Source organism: Nothobranchius furzeri, chromosome 4 (assembly GCF_043380555.1).
Source record: "Nothobranchius furzeri strain GRZ-AD chromosome 4, NfurGRZ-RIMD1, whole genome shotgun sequence".
Lineage (NCBI taxonomy): Eukaryota > Metazoa > Chordata > Actinopteri > Cyprinodontiformes > Nothobranchiidae > Nothobranchius > Nothobranchius furzeri.
Genome location: NC_091744.1, coordinates 52,278,543 through 52,299,599, shown reverse-complemented (window position 1 = coordinate 52,299,599; position 21,057 = coordinate 52,278,543). Strand labels below are relative to the sequence as shown.

The window sequence follows — 21,057 nt, the reverse complement described above, 5'->3', positions numbered from 1 at the left end:
CAGAAACTAAACTATATCATGAAACAAATGAAAGATAATTACAAACAGATGATGTCATGATGACCAAAACCCGGTGGACTTCCTGTTTTAAGCTTAGGGGTGAGGTTTACACATGAGATGTGAACAGAGTTTTTGTTACAGTTCAGATTAGAAATACACTGGTTATGGTCAGGGTTTGTGTGTGTGTGTGTGTGTGTGTGTGTGTGTGTGTGTGTGTGTGTGTGTGTGTGCGTGCGTGTGTTTGTGTGTGTGTGTGTGTGTGTGTGTGTGTGTGTGTGTGTGTGTGTGTGTTTGATTGTGAAGGCATCATTGAGTTGATTTCCGGTTCTGTGTGTATCCTTTTTCCATCTTGACACCTCTCTCCCCCGTCCCGTTCACTGGGAGATGTGGGGGGTGCTTCCGCCCTGACAAATTTTTCTTCTGTGAACTTGTCAGGCAGCCAATCAGCGAGCAGAAGGGGCGTGTCCTGAACTCAACAATGGACACAAACTGCAGTAGCCGACTGTTAGTCATTAGTAGATAAAGGCATGCTAAGGGATGAGTCTACAACACCAAGGCATGAAAGTAATTGCCCACAGGCCTGTACGAATGCAGACTGGCATTATGGGATGTGAAGCCACACACCACAGCTGTTTGTGGTTTTTACTCTACTTCTTGTCAAACAGCTGCTGGGCTGTCTCATTGACAGGAAACTGGTGGTTAACAGCTTCCTGTGAGTGCCGCTGCTGTCCTCAAAGGAAATGGCACGGTCGCACCCTGGCTGCTCCTACATGGTGTTATACTTTCTGCTTTTATCAGCAGCACAGCTTCTCTGCCATGTCTGCTCTGTGTGTTCTGCCATGTCATCACCTCCCAGCGTGTCAGCGCTATGTGGCTGTGCTGCTACGACGAACGATGCAGGAGGTGCTCCAAGGCTTCATTACACTGGAGGGGGGGACGTTTCCAAACAAAATCCTAAAGTGAACAGAAGACTGTGTTCTGTGGAATCAAATTTGGGTCAATTGTACATGTAACAAAATCCATAAGTGAGCATGTTTGTAACACATTTTGATTGGCTGCTGAAGTTTCTGTGGCTCATGGTGATCCTAGTAGAAAAGAGGGTATACTGTCTCGTTTTAAACAGAACAATGTGGAGCATAAAGCTGTGAGACCCGATTTGGATCTTTGTTGTGAGTTAGGTTTGTGGACAGCTTATCAGTTTTGAAAACTCCGGTCTTCTGCTGCAATCGCTTTGGTCCGAACATTCGACTTCAGCACAAAAGAGGAAGCCTTACTCTCCTAAAACTGCTGTTTCAGATCTAAGCTGAAGTTCTTTTCTTTATAAACCGTCATTAATGTGTTCATCGATGACAGTTTAGAAGCTCCCGGTTTTCTCCAGGGCCCACATATAAGGATCGGGAACGCTGTTGGCTTTCCAGGTAAGTCAGTGGGAATCCTGCAGCTGTTTTCCACGCCACTCTCTACTTGTGTTTGTTCAGCTCAGTTACATAACCCAACTACAGACTGACACATGCAGAAAAGGAGGTTTTAGTAGGTAAATTTAAGTTCTCTGGGTCGGAACAGGAAGGCTTTAAGTGGGTTTTCCAACAGTGCCCGTAAATAAAAACATTTTTAGTGTTAATGAAATTTATTTAAAATGTTCTTGTGCTAGTTGCCTCTATATGTAATACTTTTAATAAATAGATCCATCTTTTTTTGTATGTTCAGCAGCATGAAGGCCAAGGCTGAATATTAGAGGAGTAGATTCACAAATTTAAACTTTATGGATTTTTGGGTGAAATTCCACGAGACTTATGAGCTCTGGCTGATAAAACGTTACTCTTGTGCCTAAGAGTTTTCTCTGCTAACGTGTCCATCACAGTAACTCTGTCTGGCCTACAGCTGCAGCAAAAAGGAAGCAGACACACTGCGGACATGTTTACACGCTCTCTTGGCCTTCTGACCGACTCTTTGAGTGGTGTTGGCGTGACTGCATCACTCCACAGACGCCTCGTTTTCTAGACATGCTCACACATTATAAACATTAAAGCCCTAGATGAAGAATCCTTTGTAGGGGTCTCTGTTTGTGTAAAAACTGCAGAAGCCTTTTGGGGACATTCTGTAATCTTTCCAGGCTGCTGTGGGAACAGAAGCAGCCGGTCATCACTCTTGAACAAGGTCGAGGGGGCAACACGTGACCCCGTACACTCAGACATAAAAAGCCGGCCCAGCCAGCTTCACAGTGTTGGTCATGATGAGGGGGCTGCTCGCATTCGCCGCGCTGCTCGTGGCTGTTCTTGCCAAGGAGACGTTTGAGGGGTAAGTGGGCGTGGCCACCATATTTGGTGAAGGCTGTGGGCAGAAGTCATGTTAAAAATGATCCAATGGTAAAGCCGCTGCTTAGGAACCCAGTAGGAGCAACGACTGGAACACAGCGAGCGGTGTGGTTAGTTTTGCTGCTTTCTGCTGGTAATAAAATCCTCAGTCAGAACCAACGGGCATGTGAGGGCTCATCCAAACTACTGGTTTGTAACTGTAGCGGTGAAATGCCTCTGTGTGGACGCGCTGCACTGACAGTAAGAAAGCATTAGATTAGATTCAGTAAACCTGACCTGCTGCTGTTGTAGGTTAGTTCTGATACAGAATGTCATTTGGTGACAGGGTTAGGGTTAGGTTGTATGGGTTCATCAGTATTAAGCGTAATGCAGAAATCTAGAGTTTTACCCCTTTCATGTGTGAGTTTTTAGGAATCAGTAAAAATGACAGTCTTGATTTTTGTTTTTGCTAAGCCTGCCCCTGCCCCATGGAGCTCCATGCAATTTGAATTGAGACACACTCAGCACTAACCAATAGCGTTAGACTTCTGCTTACTTACAGATGTCAGTCACAGAGTGTGCATGAGTGTTGGAGAACATACCTAGACGGATGCAGGGTTGGCTATATTTCTTATGAACAGATATGTACGTATGAACAAACTGCATAATGTTTGAATAATAACTGAACAAGAAAGCGTTGCTTCCATCTGTAATCACAGAAGTATTGAGAGGGGCTAAAGGCGCAATACGTTTTTCTGCCTCTAGGTGGTGCTCTGTGAGAAAAACTCCAGATTTCTGCTTTATTGGTTCCATGGTGACTCTTTAAGGACTGCTCATCTAAGCCCACTGCTCGGCTTCCACAGTAAACTAATGTCAAACGTTGTTCCTCTGTTCTCTTGTAGGCATCAGGTGATCCGAATTGTCCCGAAGAATGAAATCGAGCTGGCTCTGATCAAGTCCCTGGAGGACATGGCAGAGTTCGAGGTTCATTTTCACACACTGATTTTATTTCTAAATCTTGTTGTGAGAGTAGAAAAAAAAAGCCAGACAGATATCTAAACACTTTTTTAAAAACACACATTCTTTGCTGTATTTCTTCCAGTTGGACTTCTGGAGGGGTGTGACGGATGTCTTCTCTCCCGTGGACGTTAGAGTTCCTGTTCACACCTTGCAGTCTCTCAAAAGTCATCTGGAGAACCTGGACATCAAGTTCTCCACAATGATTGAAAATCTGCAGGTATAGTGGAGCACATCAGGTTTACACTAGTCAAATTCAGAATAGGAGAATCTGTAAGTCAAACATGAAGGTTGTTTGTTCAGGCTCTCCTGGATGAGGAGCTGGAGGAGATGGATGCTGCTGTACACGAGGCTGAGCTGAGGAGCACTGACAGCTTTGATTACTCCAGGTACCACCCGCTCAGCGAGGTTAGTCTACACTTCCTCTGATCTCCCCAAATGAACTGAGTGGTGTAAAATAATACAAGCTCTACTAACGCATGTGTGTGTTTGAAGCAAGATTTTATCTTCTTTATAGATCTACAGTTTCCAGGACATGCTGGTGGCTGAAAATCCCAACTTGGTCAGCAAGATTGTGATTGGTCAGAGCTATCAAGGTCGTCCACTTAATGTACTCAAGGTAAAAAAAAAATAAATAAAAACACTCTGGACAACTCTCCTCATACCAGAGTTACTGGGGTGGGGTGGCTGTTGCACCTGATTAGTAAGAAAATAAAGTTCTCATTCACTCGTTTTTTAGTACATCTGCTGTTGGCTCCAGAGAAGATGAATGCCTTCACACACACACACACACACACACACACACACACACACACACACACACACATGCATGTGCACACATGTACAAACATGCACATTTATGTATGCACACACAAGCACACACACACACACACATACACACATACACAAATGCATGTACACACATGTACAAACACACACACGCACACGCACACATGCATGTGCACACATGTACAAACACACACACGCGTGCACACGCACACACACACATGCATGTGCACACATGTACAAACACACACACGCGTGCACACGCACACACACACATGCATGTGCACACATGTACAAACACACACACGCGTGCACACGCACACACACACATGCATGTGCACACATGTACAAACACACACACGCACACGCACACATGCACACACACACCCGCATGTGCACACATGTACAAACACACACACGCACACACACGCATACATGCACGTGCACACATACGTACACGCACGTGCACACACACACACACACACACACACACACACACACACACACGTACATGCATGTGCACACATGCACAACATTCTCAGTGTTTCATTTTTATGAAAAATAGAAAATATTATGTTGAGTTTTTCCCTGTTTTAACTTCCTACTTCAATTTCTTTAATCCTCTAATTTCTTTAGTATAAAGATTAAAGACCTTTAAACAAAATTACATATTTTATCCTGTGAATGCTGGCATCCCACAGAGAAACTTAATAAACACCCAAAGACAGAGATGAACGATTATTCTGAACAACAACTTCCTCTTTTGTTTCTAGTTCAGCACTGGTGGAACCAACCGTCCTGCTATCTGGATCGACACTGGAATCCACTCCAGAGAGTGGGTCACCCAGGCCAGCGGCATCTGGTTCGCTAAGAAGGTCACATGATATGTTTATCTTACTTCTCTGTCTCTGTAGACACCTACTGTAATGGCACCTTGACCTTTGCTTATGTCACTAGATAGTAAAGGACTATGGCAGTGACCCGGCTCTCACCGCCATCCTCAACAACATGGACATCTTCCTGGAGATTGCCACCAACCCTGATGGATACCACTACACCCACACCTCAGTGAGTGGGTCAAGATTAATATCAATCAATTTCAAAATGACCTGATTTAGCATTAATGCTAACGCGTGAGGATGCTTCTCAGAACCGTATGTGGAGGAAGACACGGAAGCCCAACCCTGGATCTTCCTGTGTTGGAGTTGATCCCAACAGAAACTGGGATGCTGGTTTTGGAGGTAAGGTGTTAAGATAACCCCACACTGCATTATGAAGCTGTAGTAATTAGATAGAATGACGAATAATCCGTGTCTTTAACTGCTGGTGGTTTCTAGTCCGGTAGAATGGCTATTAGGAGCACTGGAGCATTTCCCAATGGCCTGGCGCCTGAACTGTCCTCCCACGTGGACGTTATTCTATCATCTTGTCAGAACTGCCAACATGCTGGTTCGGTTTTTGAGACAAGCAAGGAAAATTTATGCTTTTGACTAGATTTTTCCTTTGATGAAGGAAAGCATGAAAAAGCACAGAATCAAATCAAATGTTTGTTTATTTATAGATTAAACACATAATTAAATCTACCATCCACCAGATTTAAATGCATCATATCTGACTCTGCTGCTGGTCACAGTGCTTCACTTCTGGCTACTTTCCTGCATGGAGCCTTTTAACCACACATTGACTCTCATCAGGTGTGTTGGTGCAGGCGGTGATCCCAGATGATCAGCCCTGCCGTGTGCTGCTGTCACAGTTCACTTCTTTTGTTGCCCACTAGGGGGAGTCAGAGAACGTTAAAAACTGTGCTGCTTATTTAACCTGATGTACTGCTGGTAGTTGAGCTGAGTGTTTCTGAGGATGACGTTTGCATCATGGTTTCCTCAACAAACGTTTCAGTTCCCCCATACCATACCGATTTATTTATTCAGCTCTGGGTTTGTCCTAGGACCTGGTGCTAGCAGCAGCCCCTGCTCAGAGACCTACCGCGGACCCAGTGCCCACTCCGAGTCTGAGGTCAAGTCCATTGTGGACTTTGTGAAGTCCCACGGAAACTTCAAGGCCTTCATCTCCATCCATTCCTACTCTCAGATGCTCATGTATCCCTACGGCTACACCAGGACTCCTGTTAAGGACCAGGCTGAGCTGGTACACTAAGCCTTCTGTCACTGACTTCTCTTTGAGGATTTATGTGATATTCAGACTCAGATGAGAAGATCTGTGTATTAATCATGCTGTAGTGTGTGCTAGCACAATGCCTCTATGATGCAAACAGTGGATAGATGCATCTTCTCTCATCACTGAGAAAAGGTGAACGAGTTTCCTGTTGATCTCCTGCAGCACCAACTGGCCCAGAAGGCCATCACCGACCTGGCCTCCCTGTACGGAACTCGCTACAGATATGGGAGCATCATCGACACCATCTGTGAGTTTCAGATCTCTGCAGTCAAACTCAAACCAGATTCAGTTCAGTCTTTAGAAGAAACACACAAAAGTACTCGCTCTGCTCTGACTACATTAATGTTTTCATCTCTGGGGTGAGAGATGCAACAGTAATGATGTGTTTTTATTCTTTAACTACAGATCAGAACTTTTTTTTAATTAAAAGTCTACACATCTGTTTTTAAAGCCTGGCGGCTGACTGATGAAATCCTACCTCCATCTTGCAGAAGTCAAACATTTCTAAACTGGATCATCTGTTGTGGTTTCTTAGAAACTGGTTTCATAATCTTAGGCAGGAATTTGCCCTCAGCTCACGCTTGTCAGGAACATTTCATAATTCGACAGGACTCCATACCCAGAACGCTTTGTGTTCTATTGACAATGCCGCTGAAATCGTATTTCTGTATTTGTAAACAAAACGAGGACCTGATCAGCATCTAAACATGGCAGCTGTCAGTATAAAGCCCCCCCCCCCCCCTTCAGAAGGGCTGTCCACTCAGGCGTCCTATCCAGATGCATTTTGACTTAACTTGATTACTATGCATGGCGGTACAGTTGTTAGCACGGTTGCCTCGCAGCAAGAAGGTTGCAGGTTGGAAACTCGGCTGAGGCCTTTGAGCGCGGAGTTGCATGTTCCCCCTTGCATGCGTGGGTTTACTTTGGTTTCCCCCACAGGTCACAACATACCCTATAGCTTAAAAATTGTACGTCTCTTTGGATAAAGGCATGTGCCAAATGAATGAACATAAACATACAATTCAATTCAAGGTTATTTATAAAGCGCCAAATCACAACAAGAGCCGTCTCAAGGCACACAGTAAACAGTAAACAGGTCAGTTCATTAAGCCAATTCAGCGGGAGGAGTACGTCAGGCTCCTTCTGCTGTAGATTAAATCCACTCTGACATGATAAATGTGATTATTATTTCACCAGAATTAGATATTTGGTCTGTAAATGTCACCCTACAACAACCTTATGTTGTGTTTTTTACTTTAGACCAGGCTAGTGGCGGCACCATCGACTGGACCTACAACCAGGGCATCAAGTACTCCTACACCTTTGAGCTGAGAGACACTGGTCGCTACGGCTTCCTCCTGCCCGCCAGTCAGATCATTCCTACAGCTGAGGAGACTTGGCTGGCTCTGATGACCATCATGACTCACACTCTGAAGAATCCATATTAGTGTGTGTGTGAGACCCATGAGGAGGATCCGCTGAATAAAGGTCTCCTTAGACAGGAAACCAAAAACTAAAGAAATAAAAACAAATACTCTGATATGTTTGTGTGGCTCATTTTATAGATGGAGAAATGGAAGATGAGTGGATGGATGGATGGATGAATGAATGGATAGACAGACGGATGGACAAAATGATGGATGAATGGCTAAATGGATGAATGGACAGATAGATGAATGGATGGATGAATGGCTAAATGGATAGATGGACAGGTGAATGAATGGATAGATGGACAGATGGCACTCAAGTTAGGAGCTCATCCTGTAACCAGTGGGTTATCTCAGTCATAAAACTCTCCTCATCTTCTCATCACCATCAGTGTGTGAACGTGTGAATGGGAATGTCGCTGACTCAGAACAGCATAACACAAATATGTAACATTTATTGAATTACTTTGGACCAAATGACTATAATATTCCCTGATTTCAGAGTGATAACCCACATATCACATTGCCGTAATGCCATGTTTGGATTTAATTTTCTGACCCAAGACATACAGAATCAAGACCACAAGAGACCGAGGTAAGATAAATAAATGATATTTAACTAAAGGAATACCCAGAGTAGGCGAAGAGTTATCAGTGCAGAAACTGGGTCTGAAAACCAGAGACTGGACCAGGGACCTTGGTTTGGGATGATGTGGTGGCTTCCATCCAAAGGTAAAGAGGCCTTACACTTTTTGGTGAGATGGGAAGGCTCAAGGGAGGGCCGGTCAGGTCTGAGGATGAGGACGGTCGAGCGAGCACCATGATTCCACGGAGAATGCAGGTGTTGGGTACCAAAGGTTCCAGGTTGGCAGGCTTGTGAGTGATGGAGTGCAGGACGGCGGGTGTGAGACACTCGAGATGCAGCTGGTTGTAGTATGGCAGGGGTGATGAAGACTGATGAAGGAACCTGAGACAAGCACAGAAGTAAAACTTGAGCATAAGCAGATTTTTTCTGGACATTTCCTGAAACTAGAGAGGCTGACGAAACCCAAGGAAGGTACTACAATATTGAGTAACCATCCAGCGGTGTGTTGTTGTCTCACTCCTCCTTTTAAGCTGTGCTGTGAAGATGGAAGTTCTGCAGCAGCGGGTCCCGTTCCGAGGCACCGCCCACCTGCAACTAAGCACTCACATGCAGTTATGGGGAGGCACCCACCTCAGAACCTGACACGTGTCTCTGCTTTACCCGAGAGCGGAGAGGTTATTTTAACATGATTAAATGACACATCCCTAAAACAACACTAACAGATTTTCTTTAGGTGGCATCTGCACGGATCCGCTGTTTAGAAGACTTGTTCTCCTGGTTCGTTTTTAAAAACAGAAACACAGATTTGCTGAATGTTCTGTCTCTGGGAACCAGGGTCTAAATAGTTGCATCTCTGAGGAAATGTGTAAGACAAGCTAACATGAAATCACCTTCTTCTTTCTGGGTAATGTGAGCAAATCTCCTTCTTGGTGTGACTCTGGAACCTTCAGCCAATGGAATTAGCCGCTGGTGGTGACGTGAACACATGAATCAGATCACCCCCACATTTAAAAGACTGGTTGAACAAAGCAGGGCGACACTCCGGGTCATGATGAGGGGGTTCTTCTCATTTGCTGCTCTGGTTATGGTCGCTCTTGGAAAGGAGGTGTTTAATGGGTGAGTGGGTCTTTTAATCCTTGGAGATGAGTGAGTGTAGCAGCGTGCAACGGTAAAAGATTCAAGCAGATGACAAACGTTTCCTGTTTCACGTTAGGATGTGCAGAACCCACACTAACCAGCACCGACCGTCCAGGATCTCTCTGGATACGTTCAGCTCATAAACACATTAAATACTATTATGATCATTCTAAATGTTTAAAATTGTAATCAATAAATATTTCAGAGATGATGCTTTAAAACTTTGGTGTCAAATCCAATATTACTATTTAAAAAATATTTAAAGGTTGAACATAGAAAACAAAAAACTATATTTAATAAATAACTCCACAGGGTGTTTAGAGGGATGCAGCATTTCCTTTAGAAAGTGTGTTTTAATTAAAAAACAATCAAATGTTTGTTTTGACGGGCATGACACTGGGTTTATGTTTACATCTACCAGCCAATAGATGGCGCCATTGGGTTACCAAACAGTCTGCTCAGCACAGCGAGGCTGACACTGTGGTGAATGTCAGACTCGGCAAGTCAAGCAGCTGCTTGTTATCCTTCTCAGAAGAGAAGCGGCCGCAAAAGATCTAAAACCAGAGTTTAGGTGAAGCCACAACAGATGGACCCAAATAAAACATTTCACATATCAGCAGCAAACCTGGAATCCCGACAACTGAGAACCTTGTTCTATTGTTGCAACTACAACCTCCACACAGTTGGTGTTCGTCTTCCATATTCTACCTTTAATCTTTAGTCTGCATTTGGGTCAGGTTTTATTTATGTAGCACCAGATCACAGCTGGAGTCATCTCAAGTCACGTCACAAGGTAAGCAAGTAAGAAAATACAAGCTTACATGATCATTTTCATTATTGTTGTTATAACATTTTCACTGATACTTGGAAGATGCCGATAAAACTATTTTCTTATGTTTTTCAGCCTGAATGTTTCTGATGGGACTATTTGCCCACAGTCCATAAGAACTATTGGGACTGTCCTCAATGAAAATCCAAACATTCAAATGTAGAGCGTTCTCCATGAACTGCATAGAGAACATTCTATAAGAAAGGAAGATGAAAACAGACGCTCTGTGCCTTGTATACAAGGGGTTCATCTGTATTTTTGGGATCAGGTGGTGAAATGTTTCTGGACTGATGACAGAGCATCAGTAGACTGTTTCTCCATGGTTCCTCATGGTTCCATCAGTCCTTTCCTCCTGGAACCACCATCTTAGCTTGGTGGAGGACTTTGAGTGTCCCAAGGATCCTGAGAATGTTGCACTTTGTCCCTGGTGAGGTCTGGTCCTAGGTCAGAGAGCCCAGTCCAGAGGGTCTGTCATGGTGCCCGGCTACAGCACTAAGTTCATGACTTTACAGGGGGGGGGGTCCAATACCAGATTTTATTCCCTAAAAAATGACATAATCGTTAACAATTGCATTACATCTTTGTTGTTTTGGTATCTTGTCTGGATGCGTGTTCATTTCACCAATAGGATTTTTATTTGAAGTGTTTCATAAAGATCTTCAGGACTTTATGGTTTCCTTCGTTGCCTCTTCAAACACGTGAGCCTGATAGTGCCGCTGTGCCTTGGGAAAGAAAAACCAGTAAACTTACACAACTCCTTGTGTGTCAACAGTTTGTTGAGCAAAAACAGTGTTGTCCTCCTGCAGGCATCAGGTACTTCGGATTGTTGCAAAAGACGGTGCTCAGCTGTCGCTCATCAAACACCTGGAAGATCGGACAGATTTTGAGGTTATTATCAGCATTTAAGAAGAAATAAAAGAAAAGGCAAATTTAAAAGTGTAAAACGTCTGTGTGTTCCTTCAGCTGGACTTCTGGAGGAGAGCAACCTATGTGTCCTCTCCTGTGGATGTCAGAGTTCCTTCCCACAGCCTGCATTTTGTCAAAAGTTATCTGGAGAAGCTGGACATTCATTATTCCATCATGATTGAAGACCTGCAGGTATGAGACCCAGAGACAGACGAGGAGCCCAGGTTTACTGAGTGGTCAGTATTTTTGACCATCATCTAACCGGTTGTTCTGCAGGTGCTGCTGAATAAAGAGCAGGAGGAGATTCATTCTGCTGCTCGAGCGGCTCAGCTAAAGGACACTGATAGCTTTGACTACTCCAACTATCATACGCTCACGGAGGTGAGTCCACACAGTTTATCAAACAGTTGGAGTGAAATGTTAACCTTCAGATGATCCCAGAGATGATTTTCCCATGAAGCTGGTTGGCAGGAGCCTCGTTCCTCAGTATTAAAAGTTTCTACAGAATCTCTGATGTCTAAAACATCAAACCTCCACATCTACAGGTCAGCTGAAACAAAGCATAGTTCTTACCCTCCCATCATTCTTGGGGTCAGTTAGACTTTTCCTTATTTGGTGTGACTGATCATAAACTTTTTGTGATGATATCTTTTCTGTTCACATTTTGCATACATCTGTGCTCATCCAGTGGCGAATTTAGCAATGTTGGGGCCCAAGGCGAACACAGACATGGGACCCCCTTACACTAAATTTTCGACAATCTTACCTTTAACTGGATTAGCGAAACTCTCCCCTCTTCTGCGATGAGTTATTTTCACCTTTTATTAGTCCTCCTCTTTTTTCCTGTCTTTCTCTCCCTTTGAGTGCCTTCAATATTTGCCCTGCTTTCTTCTTCCTGTCAGTGCTCCTGTGCTTTTGCCTTTCTTTTTTTCTTCTATTTTCCATTTTGGCCTACCGTCATTTCCGGACTGTAGAGCGCACCTCAATATAAGCCGCACCAACAAAAAAAAAGAGGTTTTCTACACACACACACACACACACGCCACACTCAAATACAAGCCGCGGTGCAGCAGCCACATGCAGGTCTCCGGCACACAGCGCATGTACGGCCATGACATAAGATAATTAGACAGAAAGCCGCTACACGGAGGTTTTTCATTGTTTTAATTCAACAAAACGAATTTTAAACACAGGTGAACACTGATAGCATTCATATTTCTGGATGGTTATAAAATAAAAACAGAACTGACCGGGCTCGGATGTAGGCATGGACAAGGAGGGGCAATGCCCCCCTAAAAATAATGACTGCCCCCCAAAAGCGATGACATGTAGAAATCCCAAATTTGAAAAGATTTGATGAAAAACGGTCAGAGTGCCCTCCCCTCTCTCTCGCTGCTGCTGATTGGTAGATCGGTCACTGGAATTATTTGGTTACTCTTTCTCAAGGTTTTAGTTTGCCTCGTTCTCTTCTTTCTTTTGTTTTTGAAGTGAACCGAATCAACATGCGCAGGTTTCTGGTGTCTAAACCGAGCTACAGTGCTAAGGCACTGGCGGCAGAAGCCGGTTTGTCGGGTGCTGCTTCTCAACTCGAAAAAAACAGATACTACGTAAAAACTATTGGAAAAGTAGTTCAGTTCCTAGCAGTAACTGAACTAGTGCGGAAAGCTCCAGTGGTGATGATTTCTCTGCAGGACTGTTCTTATAAATGGTCGACTACACACTGGCCAAAGACTCCAAATTTAATGAAATAAACACACACATCCCAGAAAATGCAAAATACACATCTCACAACATACAAAACAAAATTATTGCAACACTGGCAAAAATGGTATTAAAAAAGACCAAAGATAATTATGACAGAGCAGATTATGCTGGGTTTGCATTAAAAGTGATGGAACAATAGGGACAGATGCAATGTGGAGCGTTACGTCCCCGACATGTGTTGTCAAAATGTGAAGGAGGGGGTAACATAAGAGATGTGACAGTGGATTTGAAACGGGTTTGAGTGCCATAAAAAGGTTTTAAAAACAAGCGAGCAAGCAGATGGAGAGCATTATTAAAATACTGCCTAACAAAATCAAGACTAAAAGTTTAACATTTAAAGGACCACTTAACATTTAAACACCTGGTTAAAAATTTTACCGAAACAGAAGGTGCTTTTAAAAACACAAGTTGATAATAAAAACTGACGCACTACGAACACAGTGTGCTTTAAAATCCCAAAGTCGGTAAACTACGATGTTAACCTCAAAACCAGTACATAAACCAAAATGATCACATGGATCTTCTAAAACACTCAAAAGGGGTTTAAAATAAAGCGTAAGGCCCGGAGAACAGCAGAACCCCTAGACTGCTGCCCGCTGACGTCATTAGATCCATTTTAGGGGGGCTTCAGCCCCCCTAAAATAATCACAAGCCCCCCCCCCATCATTTTGGGTTTTTTATTTTATTTAATTTTTTTCTGCCAGTTTTACTTTCACAAGTAAACCATTACTGCGTTCGCTGTAATAGTTTACTTGTTCATTGTCTTTACTTATGAATTTATTTTAGTAAATATTTATTTTAGTAAAATACAGCTTTAAAAGATCATAGATGAAAAAAGTAAAGGAACATTTTTGATAAATTTGATCCCCAAATGTAGTTAAGATAGATATGAAAACGAAGAGAACAAAAAAGTGGACACAGTACTAGGAATTTCCTTTGGCAAAATTGTGCACATGCACAAAATTAGTCATATGGCGGAGACTAAAACAATTTTGATATTGCCCTAATTATTCCCTTTTTTTTCTTGCGCCCCCATGAAAAAATATTGGCCCCCCTGGAAAATTTGGTCTAGAACCGACCCTACCAGTCACCATCCACTGCCTGCAAAATACTTTGTTGTAATTCATGTGTCATGATTAGGGTGACCATATTTGACTTCCAGAAAAGACACATTGCCCATTCCTAAAACTGTTAAATTGCACTCTTTTCAGTTAAAGAGGACTTTTAATTTCAACATATAAAGTGTTTCTTCTCTGTTTGGTTAGACAAAAATGATCCTTTGATGTGTAAAAGGAAGTGAACAGTGGAAATGTCCCAGGAAAAGAGGAGGGTAAATCAACCTAATTACCGTAAATCCTCTAATACAGGCCCGGGCCTGTATTTGACTCAAGCTCATCAAGCTCCAGGCCTTTATTGGAAGGAGGGCCAGTATTAGAGGCAGGCCTCTATTTCTATTTGAGCAAAATGAACTAATGGTCCGCTGGAGTGTTTGACAATTAAAATTGCGCCCACATTTTCAAAGTTAAACACATATCTTTTAACAACGGTAGTTTCTGCTTCAGCCCTCTCCCCCCTCCCCCTGCGCAGCGGCCGCAAACTCACTGATGCGCCTGCAGCCTCTCGGAGTTCCTGCTGCTCTAAACATTAAAATAATTATTTCATTTTCTGTTCCTCACTTCTGATTACCTTCAGTGGTGTCTGTTTGTTGCAACCACCAGGTACAAAAACTAACTTGTTTTTATTTGACTATTTTTCTGTCCTGCCTGTTTATTATCTTCCTGCATCTCCTCTCAGTCCTAAAGAGAAACTGCTACCTGGGTTCATATATATTCACCTCATGAGTTACCTTTGAACTGCAGTTCTAAAAGATCTACCGACCGCAAAAATAGCAGAGTGCTCGCTGCTTGGTGGCCGCATCAGTGATCGGTGCGTCACCGGATGACAAGGTGATGTGCCCCGCTCCACAGCGAAACGCATCAGGCGCAAATAAAAGACAGAAAACATCAAAGGAAATGAACCGACATGAACGATCGCATGTTAAATAATTTTTTGAGGTGGCGACACCTGATTGTTACTGCCGTGCTCAGGAGGCAGATCTACCGACCGCAAAAACAGCGGAGTGCTCCCTGCTTGGCGGCCGCATCAGTGATCGGTGCGTCACCGGAGGACAAGGTGATGTGCCCAGCTCCACAGCAGCGAAACACATCAGGCGCAAATAAAAGACAGAAAACATTAAAGGAAATGAACCGACTTGAACGATCGCGTGTCAGTACCGACGCTCTGGCACAGCGCGTCACCCCCCCCCCCCCCCCCCCAGCGCAGGAGCTTGTCACCTGCTGACAGCAGGCTGCTGTCTTTTCCGAGGGCTGCATCTTGCCGGTCATTATCACGTGACAGCGACTAGTCGATGACAGGCATAAAAAGTCACTATAGAGCGGTGAAGTCGACTAGTGACTAGTTCATACAACCCCTACTGCTCCCCAGTGTTCTGCAGCGCACGTTCTCTTTGAACTTGATATCAAATATTCGCCTCCTCTTCGTCTCCGCACGGTTAAAGTTACCCTCGCGGTCTATCACTGGCAAATCAAAAGTGAGACGATGACACAACCGCCCCCGTACTTGCTTGTTACCACATTCCACCCGGCCACAATAAGAGACCGGCCATTATTCACCTCCACCGACTCCGACACCAGCCAAAATTGGAGACCCGGCCTTTAATTGAATACCGGCCTGTATTAGAGGATTTACAGTAAATGTAATTATAGAAAGTCCTCTTTATCTGAAAAAAGTGCAATTTTCCTGGCAGTATTTCCTGGACATGCTTTGATTGCATAATGGAGAGCTGTCTGATTGGCTGGCGGAGAGGCTACATTGCTTTAAAAATTGCAAATTGAGCAACAGCAGGAAGAGATCTGTGCAGGCAGAGATGGAGTTGAGCATGCAGAGAGAGGGCTGCACATGACTACAGAGCAGGTTGTGCTCTTGCAGATTGATCACTGCACGCTCCAGTTGGTGGCACAAAAATCACTCCACACTTAAAACCTGAATCTGAATATGGCCGAATGTGTATATTATTGACCATTTTTCTATGTTACATTTTTTTTCTATTATATATATATATATATATATATATATATATATATATATATATATATATATATATATATATAATATTATAGGTACATATATGTATCTATAATATAGTAAACAGCCAGTTTTATATATGTCACATATATTCAAAAGCTACATCAAAACATATATTAAAACCTATATGTTTATATGAATTCTTTCCATGTGGGTTGTCAGTTGCTTAATATTTCCTATGTTTACCTATGGGAAAGAAAGGAGATATTGTACTCGTCTAACTTTAACATAAATTTTGGCAGCTTAATGTGACGTTATGGAAAATGCCATCATCATGAGCAACCAAACATAGGCTATATTAGGCTAACAGTTGTCTATATTCTGTCCCATTTATCACCAATGGCTGTTTCAATTATTGTGAGTGAAAACTAAATGGCATAGTAGCATTTGTCTTGGCATTAGAAATTGAAAATGTTTTTCAATGTGTTGGCTAGATGGATATACGAAGATTTTTTAAGAGAGTGAGTGAGGAACAGGAGAGAGACCAGGAGATCTGCATGGTCGAGGTCAGTGATCTACAGAGAAAACAGGGGCGAGCGCATCGTTATGAGCATTTACCTGAGCACAAAGTTTCCAAGCAAAATTGAACAGTTTTCTATTTAGGAGTGAACAGGTAAGAGACCTTGAGAAAAAAAATAACTATAATTATCATCTGACCTGCAACCTTATGTCAAGTTGTATCTGTATAGTTGACTTTCTGTATTATAAGTTCTACTACTTGCTGGATATTTTTATATATACTGTTATTTTGTCTTGTAATAGTTAATTACATACTCCTTTATTCCATATCATAGCAGTGTTATTCATATATTAAAACTGTCAACTGCACACTCATTTGGCAGAATAAAAGTTTGACAATTATTAATTTGTCCTTTATTGTCACATTTCAGTAACAATTATAATTAAACAAGTTTAATTAAACAAATTAAATAAATGACTACAACATTTCCCTCTGTTAAGTGCAGTAGACTGAAATGAATAGCTTTATTTGGAAATATAACATATCTAATTTTTAATGGACTTACATAAAATCTTTCTTCAACATAGACCCCACTAATGAACTGTTTGTTATTTTTTATAAAAAGAAGAGAGAAAATGCACATAGGTAGGAAAGGAAAAGAAAGTGATAAAATAATAGGTTTTGTTAAATGTTCTTCATATAATGAATTAATTGACAAAGTTTTTGCAGGGTGTGACAAAAAACGTTCAAGGTCAAGCTCCTGGGGCTAAGCACCCCCATATCTCAAACCTAGTGACGTTCATGCTGCTGCCTCCCAGACTGCTGCAGGCACAGCCTTTTTATCCCAGGTGTGGGTCGTCAGAGAGATTCAGGTCAGCTGTGCTCCTCAGCAGCCTGGAAGAGAGGAGGAGGAGGGGAGGTGTCAGGCTGATCACCAGGGCTGGGTGATCTTGGCTCCTGCATCCAAAGTGACCAGGCTGGTGGCCGTAACGTGGAGAATCAGTCAGTCATGGTTAGATTTGTCTGTAATGGCATTCCAGAGGAACACCTGATCGGTCTGCTTGACCTCAGTCAGTTAAATGCTGAATTCATTACCACCCAAACCCTTGAGCATCTCTCTGACTCAGGCTATAGTGCAGCTGAAATGATCAGTCAGTGCTCTGATGGAGCTTCTGTCATGAGTGGGTCAGGGGTTGGGTTCAGGCCTTACTACAGAAGACGGTAGGGAAGGATGTTCCCTACATCCACTGCTACAACCACCAGCTGCACCTGGCAGTGGTCCATGCAATGCAGGCAGAGCCATGTGAAAAAACCTTTTTTGATCTTTCAGGATCTCTACACTCATTTTTCCACCGTCATTATGTTTCACAGAACTATGACGTTCCCTCCCTGAAACGACTGTTGGAGATCAGGTGGATAAGCCATCATGATGGAACCAAGTGCCTTGTGGAGAATCAGGATGCTATTATGAGTATCCTGTCAGAGGTACAGAGGACAGAGCTGCTGCTGTTGATATCTGTACAGAGGCATCAGGGCTGTTGATTATGTTAAGGAGGCACAATTTCTTTGAAATAGGAAAATTCCTCCTAAAAGTTCTGGGTTCCTTGAAGTCTGCAAATTCTATGCTGCAGTCTCACTCTGTTGGCCTGTGCTGTGCTTCATAGGTAGTCAGTGCATATCTGCAGGCTTTGAAGCAGATGAGAGATGAGGAAAGTGGGACATTAACCAGCACACCTGCACCAGCTGCTAAAAGACAAAGAAAAACAAGCTCACTGCTAACAGGTAGTGTTGTAATGTCCACCGTGGGCCACACAGAAGACTCCACAACTCCTAGCCAGGCTCTGAAGAGAGCTCTTCTCAACATTGTTGACATAGTCGTTCTAGAGATGGAGACAAGATTCTCCAAAAGCAATCTCCATCTCATGAAAGTGGTCAACTGCCTTCAACCTCAGTCTCCCTCTCTTCTGGATCCTGACATAAGTCCTCTGCAGAAAATGACAGGAAGTGACAGTGAGGAACTTTCCAATGAGATTCTTGTTGCAAAAATAATGTTGGAGAAAGAGTTCAAAAAGACTGATGATGATAACAGTGTAGAGTTTGTAGACCTCTCCACCATTTGCAAATATCTACACGGGTATAAGAATGCTTTTCCTCAGCTCCATCATATGTATGTGACCTCCCTTGTGATTGGAATATCAGCAGCATCATGCGAGAGCTCTTTCTCCACTTTGACTCGTGTTCTTACCCCGTTACGCCGCACTACGCTACACGAGAGAAAAAGAAATGCAGTCATTCTGGCTCACAAGAAGGCCACAACAGACCTAGATATGGATAGGTTTGTTAGGACTTTAGCACAGAAAAGCAGATAGCTGATGCTGTAATGACTGATAAAAGCCATAAAGAAATAAAAACAACAACAATTCTAAAAAAGAAATAAAAAATATATAAATAAAATAAAAAATGGAAGGATAGACAGATTAGATAGATAAAATAGATTAAAGGCATAAAAACATTAAAAATTTAAAAGATAGATGATAGATAGATAGATAGATAGATAGATAGATAGATAGATAGATAGATAGATAGATAGATAGATAGATAGATAGATAGATAGATAGATAGATAGATGATAGATAGATCAAAGTCAAAGTCGTTTTATTGTCATTTCTACCACATGTGCAAGACATAGAGAGAAATGAAATTGACTTTCAGTACACACAATTCAGAGATCAGACATACATGGGCAAGACACTTAACAAGAATTGGTGACTGTGGTCATTCGCAACACGGGTCGCGCTACCTTAATAGATGAAAAGGGAATTACATAAGGATAAGTTAGGGGAGGGAAAAAAAAGGCATACCAGAGTTACTCCCGACAGGGCGTAGCTGTACTATGCAAAAAAACAACTCAAACATATAAGCACGAATATCAACATTCACAACATGAGACTCAGATAGGGGGGGGGGGGGTTCTGGGATCCTGTTTCTCCAGGGTGAGCTGCCATGTGTAGCGCTCAGCCAGCTGTATCTGCAGGAGGGAGGGAGAAGCGCAGAGCACATTGAGTTCCCACAGATTGATGGCATCGCTATGCAGAAGTCCACAATCTGTAGGCAGGGTGGGGGTGGGGGGTGGGGGGTGCAGGGACGGGTTTCCACAGCAACTGTCTGCATTCCTTCCTTCGTGGGGGTTGTTGTTGGCAGTTCAAGGCTGCCTTGGCGTCAGATTAGGATAACAAGACTGTGTTTGGGTCAGGCAGAGATAATTTTCCCCTCTGCCTTCAGTCTGTAATTGGTCATTCCAGTCCTTCAGTGAAGCCAATTCGAGTTATAAAACATCTCCACACCGTCCGGTGACCCTCTCCGAGATGACATCCATTTTGCGCACTAACACCGGTAACACAGCTAAGACATTGTCCAGCTTACGATTCACCTCGAGTAACGTCCTAGTCTGTGAGGTCTCCACCCGGACGGTGCTGTCCATGGGTGCGGGTCGCCCTTCAATCGCTCCCGTCTTCCCAATTTTCCAGAAAACCAGATATCCTCCCACTCCAATCAGAAGAAATCCAGTAATCATCAGGCCAAATATCCACATATCTTCGACATCCTCAATGAGCAGCGGAGAGACTTACAACCTTCCACTCCTTCCAGGAATCGAGCATATATCCCGCTGCGTGTGTCCCGTGAGGGCAAGTGGGAGCCCCCTCCTCCGTTCTCATCGTAGAAAAAAATCTTATAAATCGTGTTGAATGACCAATTAATTAAATCCATTTATGAAAAATAGGGATTTCCAGAAGAAATGCAGAGAAGCGCTCTGTAGGCAGACAGGACAAAAGAGCCTTGGGAAGAAAAAGATAAGGGAGCAAAGCAGAAGCGTCTGTGCTCTGTGAGTGCCAGGAGAAGGAAGATAGATAGATAGTTACGTCCCCGACATGAGATGTTAAAAGTGTGAAGGATGGGGAGAACATAAGAACTGGTGGAGGAGTTTAAAATGGGTTTATTTGTACAGAAAGGTATCAAAACACAGCAAACCGATCTCTAAAAGGTTAACATCTCAACAAATCATCAACTATAAAACATCTGGTTAAAACTTATATTAAAAGTTATATTAAAAGTTTTACTGCAACAAAGGTGTTTTAAAATCCTGAAGTTGATAAAAGGCTACAAACATTGTACTGACTAAAAACACCTGGTAAAAACTTATTTTAAAAGCTTTACCACAACGGAAGGTGTTTAAAACCGAGGTCAGTAAAATAGCCACAGACAAAGTTAACCTTAAAAACAAACTGCACACAAAAGATCCTTATGGATCATCCAAGAGTTTAAACTTTTAGGTAAAAACTCATCCAAACAAACGAAGGAACGAACGAACGAACAAACGAACGAAGGAACGAAGGAACGAACGAACAAACGAACAAACGAACAAAAAGGGGTTAAACCAAACGAAATCTGGAGGACAGCAGAACCCCTGCACTGCTGCCTCCCAGACTGCTGAAGGCACAGCCCTTTTATGCAGGTGTTTGCTTCATCAGGTA

The 21,057-nt window shown here is 42.9% G+C and overlaps 2 protein-coding genes across 3 annotated transcripts in view; both read left to right on the top strand.

Annotated features, from left to right (window-relative positions):
- Positions 1–1,305: 1,305 nt before the first annotated feature.
- Positions 1,306–7,812, top strand: LOC107373669 (carboxypeptidase A1). Its single transcript, XM_015941801.3, has 12 exons — positions 1,306–1,418; positions 2,114–2,298; positions 3,197–3,278; positions 3,397–3,531; positions 3,615–3,719; positions 3,829–3,930; positions 4,871–4,972; positions 5,055–5,165; positions 5,248–5,338; positions 6,043–6,242; positions 6,435–6,519; positions 7,533–7,812. Exons 2-12 carry the CDS (start codon positions 2,231–2,233, stop codon positions 7,718–7,720), a joined length of 1,269 nt encoding a protein of 422 aa, XP_015797287.1. The 5' UTR covers positions 1,306–1,418; positions 2,114–2,230; the 3' UTR covers positions 7,721–7,812.
- Positions 7,813–8,441: 629 nt separating this feature from the next.
- LOC107373665 (carboxypeptidase A1) overlaps positions 8,442–21,057 on the top strand; it is a 39,406-nt gene continuing 26,790 nt past the window's right edge. The window contains exons 1-4 of one of the 2 annotated variants that reach the window (XM_054732745.2): positions 8,442–9,401; positions 11,058–11,139; positions 11,215–11,349; positions 11,434–11,538. In XM_054732745.2, coding sequence (XP_054588720.2) covers positions 9,271–9,401; positions 11,058–11,139; positions 11,215–11,349; positions 11,434–11,538 — 453 coding nt within the window. In that variant the 5' untranslated portion in view covers positions 8,442–9,270. The remainder of the gene's footprint in view (positions 9,402–11,057; positions 11,140–11,214; positions 11,350–11,433; positions 11,539–21,057) is intronic. The other variant, XM_015941800.3, reaches the window with a different exon arrangement.

Excerpts from the sequence above, each read along its gene's own strand:
- LOC107373669 (XM_015941801.3), top strand. The coding sequence starts at position 2,231 with ATGATGAGGGGGCTGCTCGCATTCGCCGCGCTGCTCGTGGCTGTTCTT. Across the intron at positions 3,279-3,396 it reads AGGACATGGCAGAGTTCGAG|TTGGACTTCTGGAGGGGTGT; the intron begins GTTCATTTTCAC and ends TATTTCTTCCAG. Across the intron at positions 4,973-5,054 it reads GCATCTGGTTCGCTAAGAAG|ATAGTAAAGGACTATGGCAG; the intron begins GTCACATGATAT and ends TTATGTCACTAG.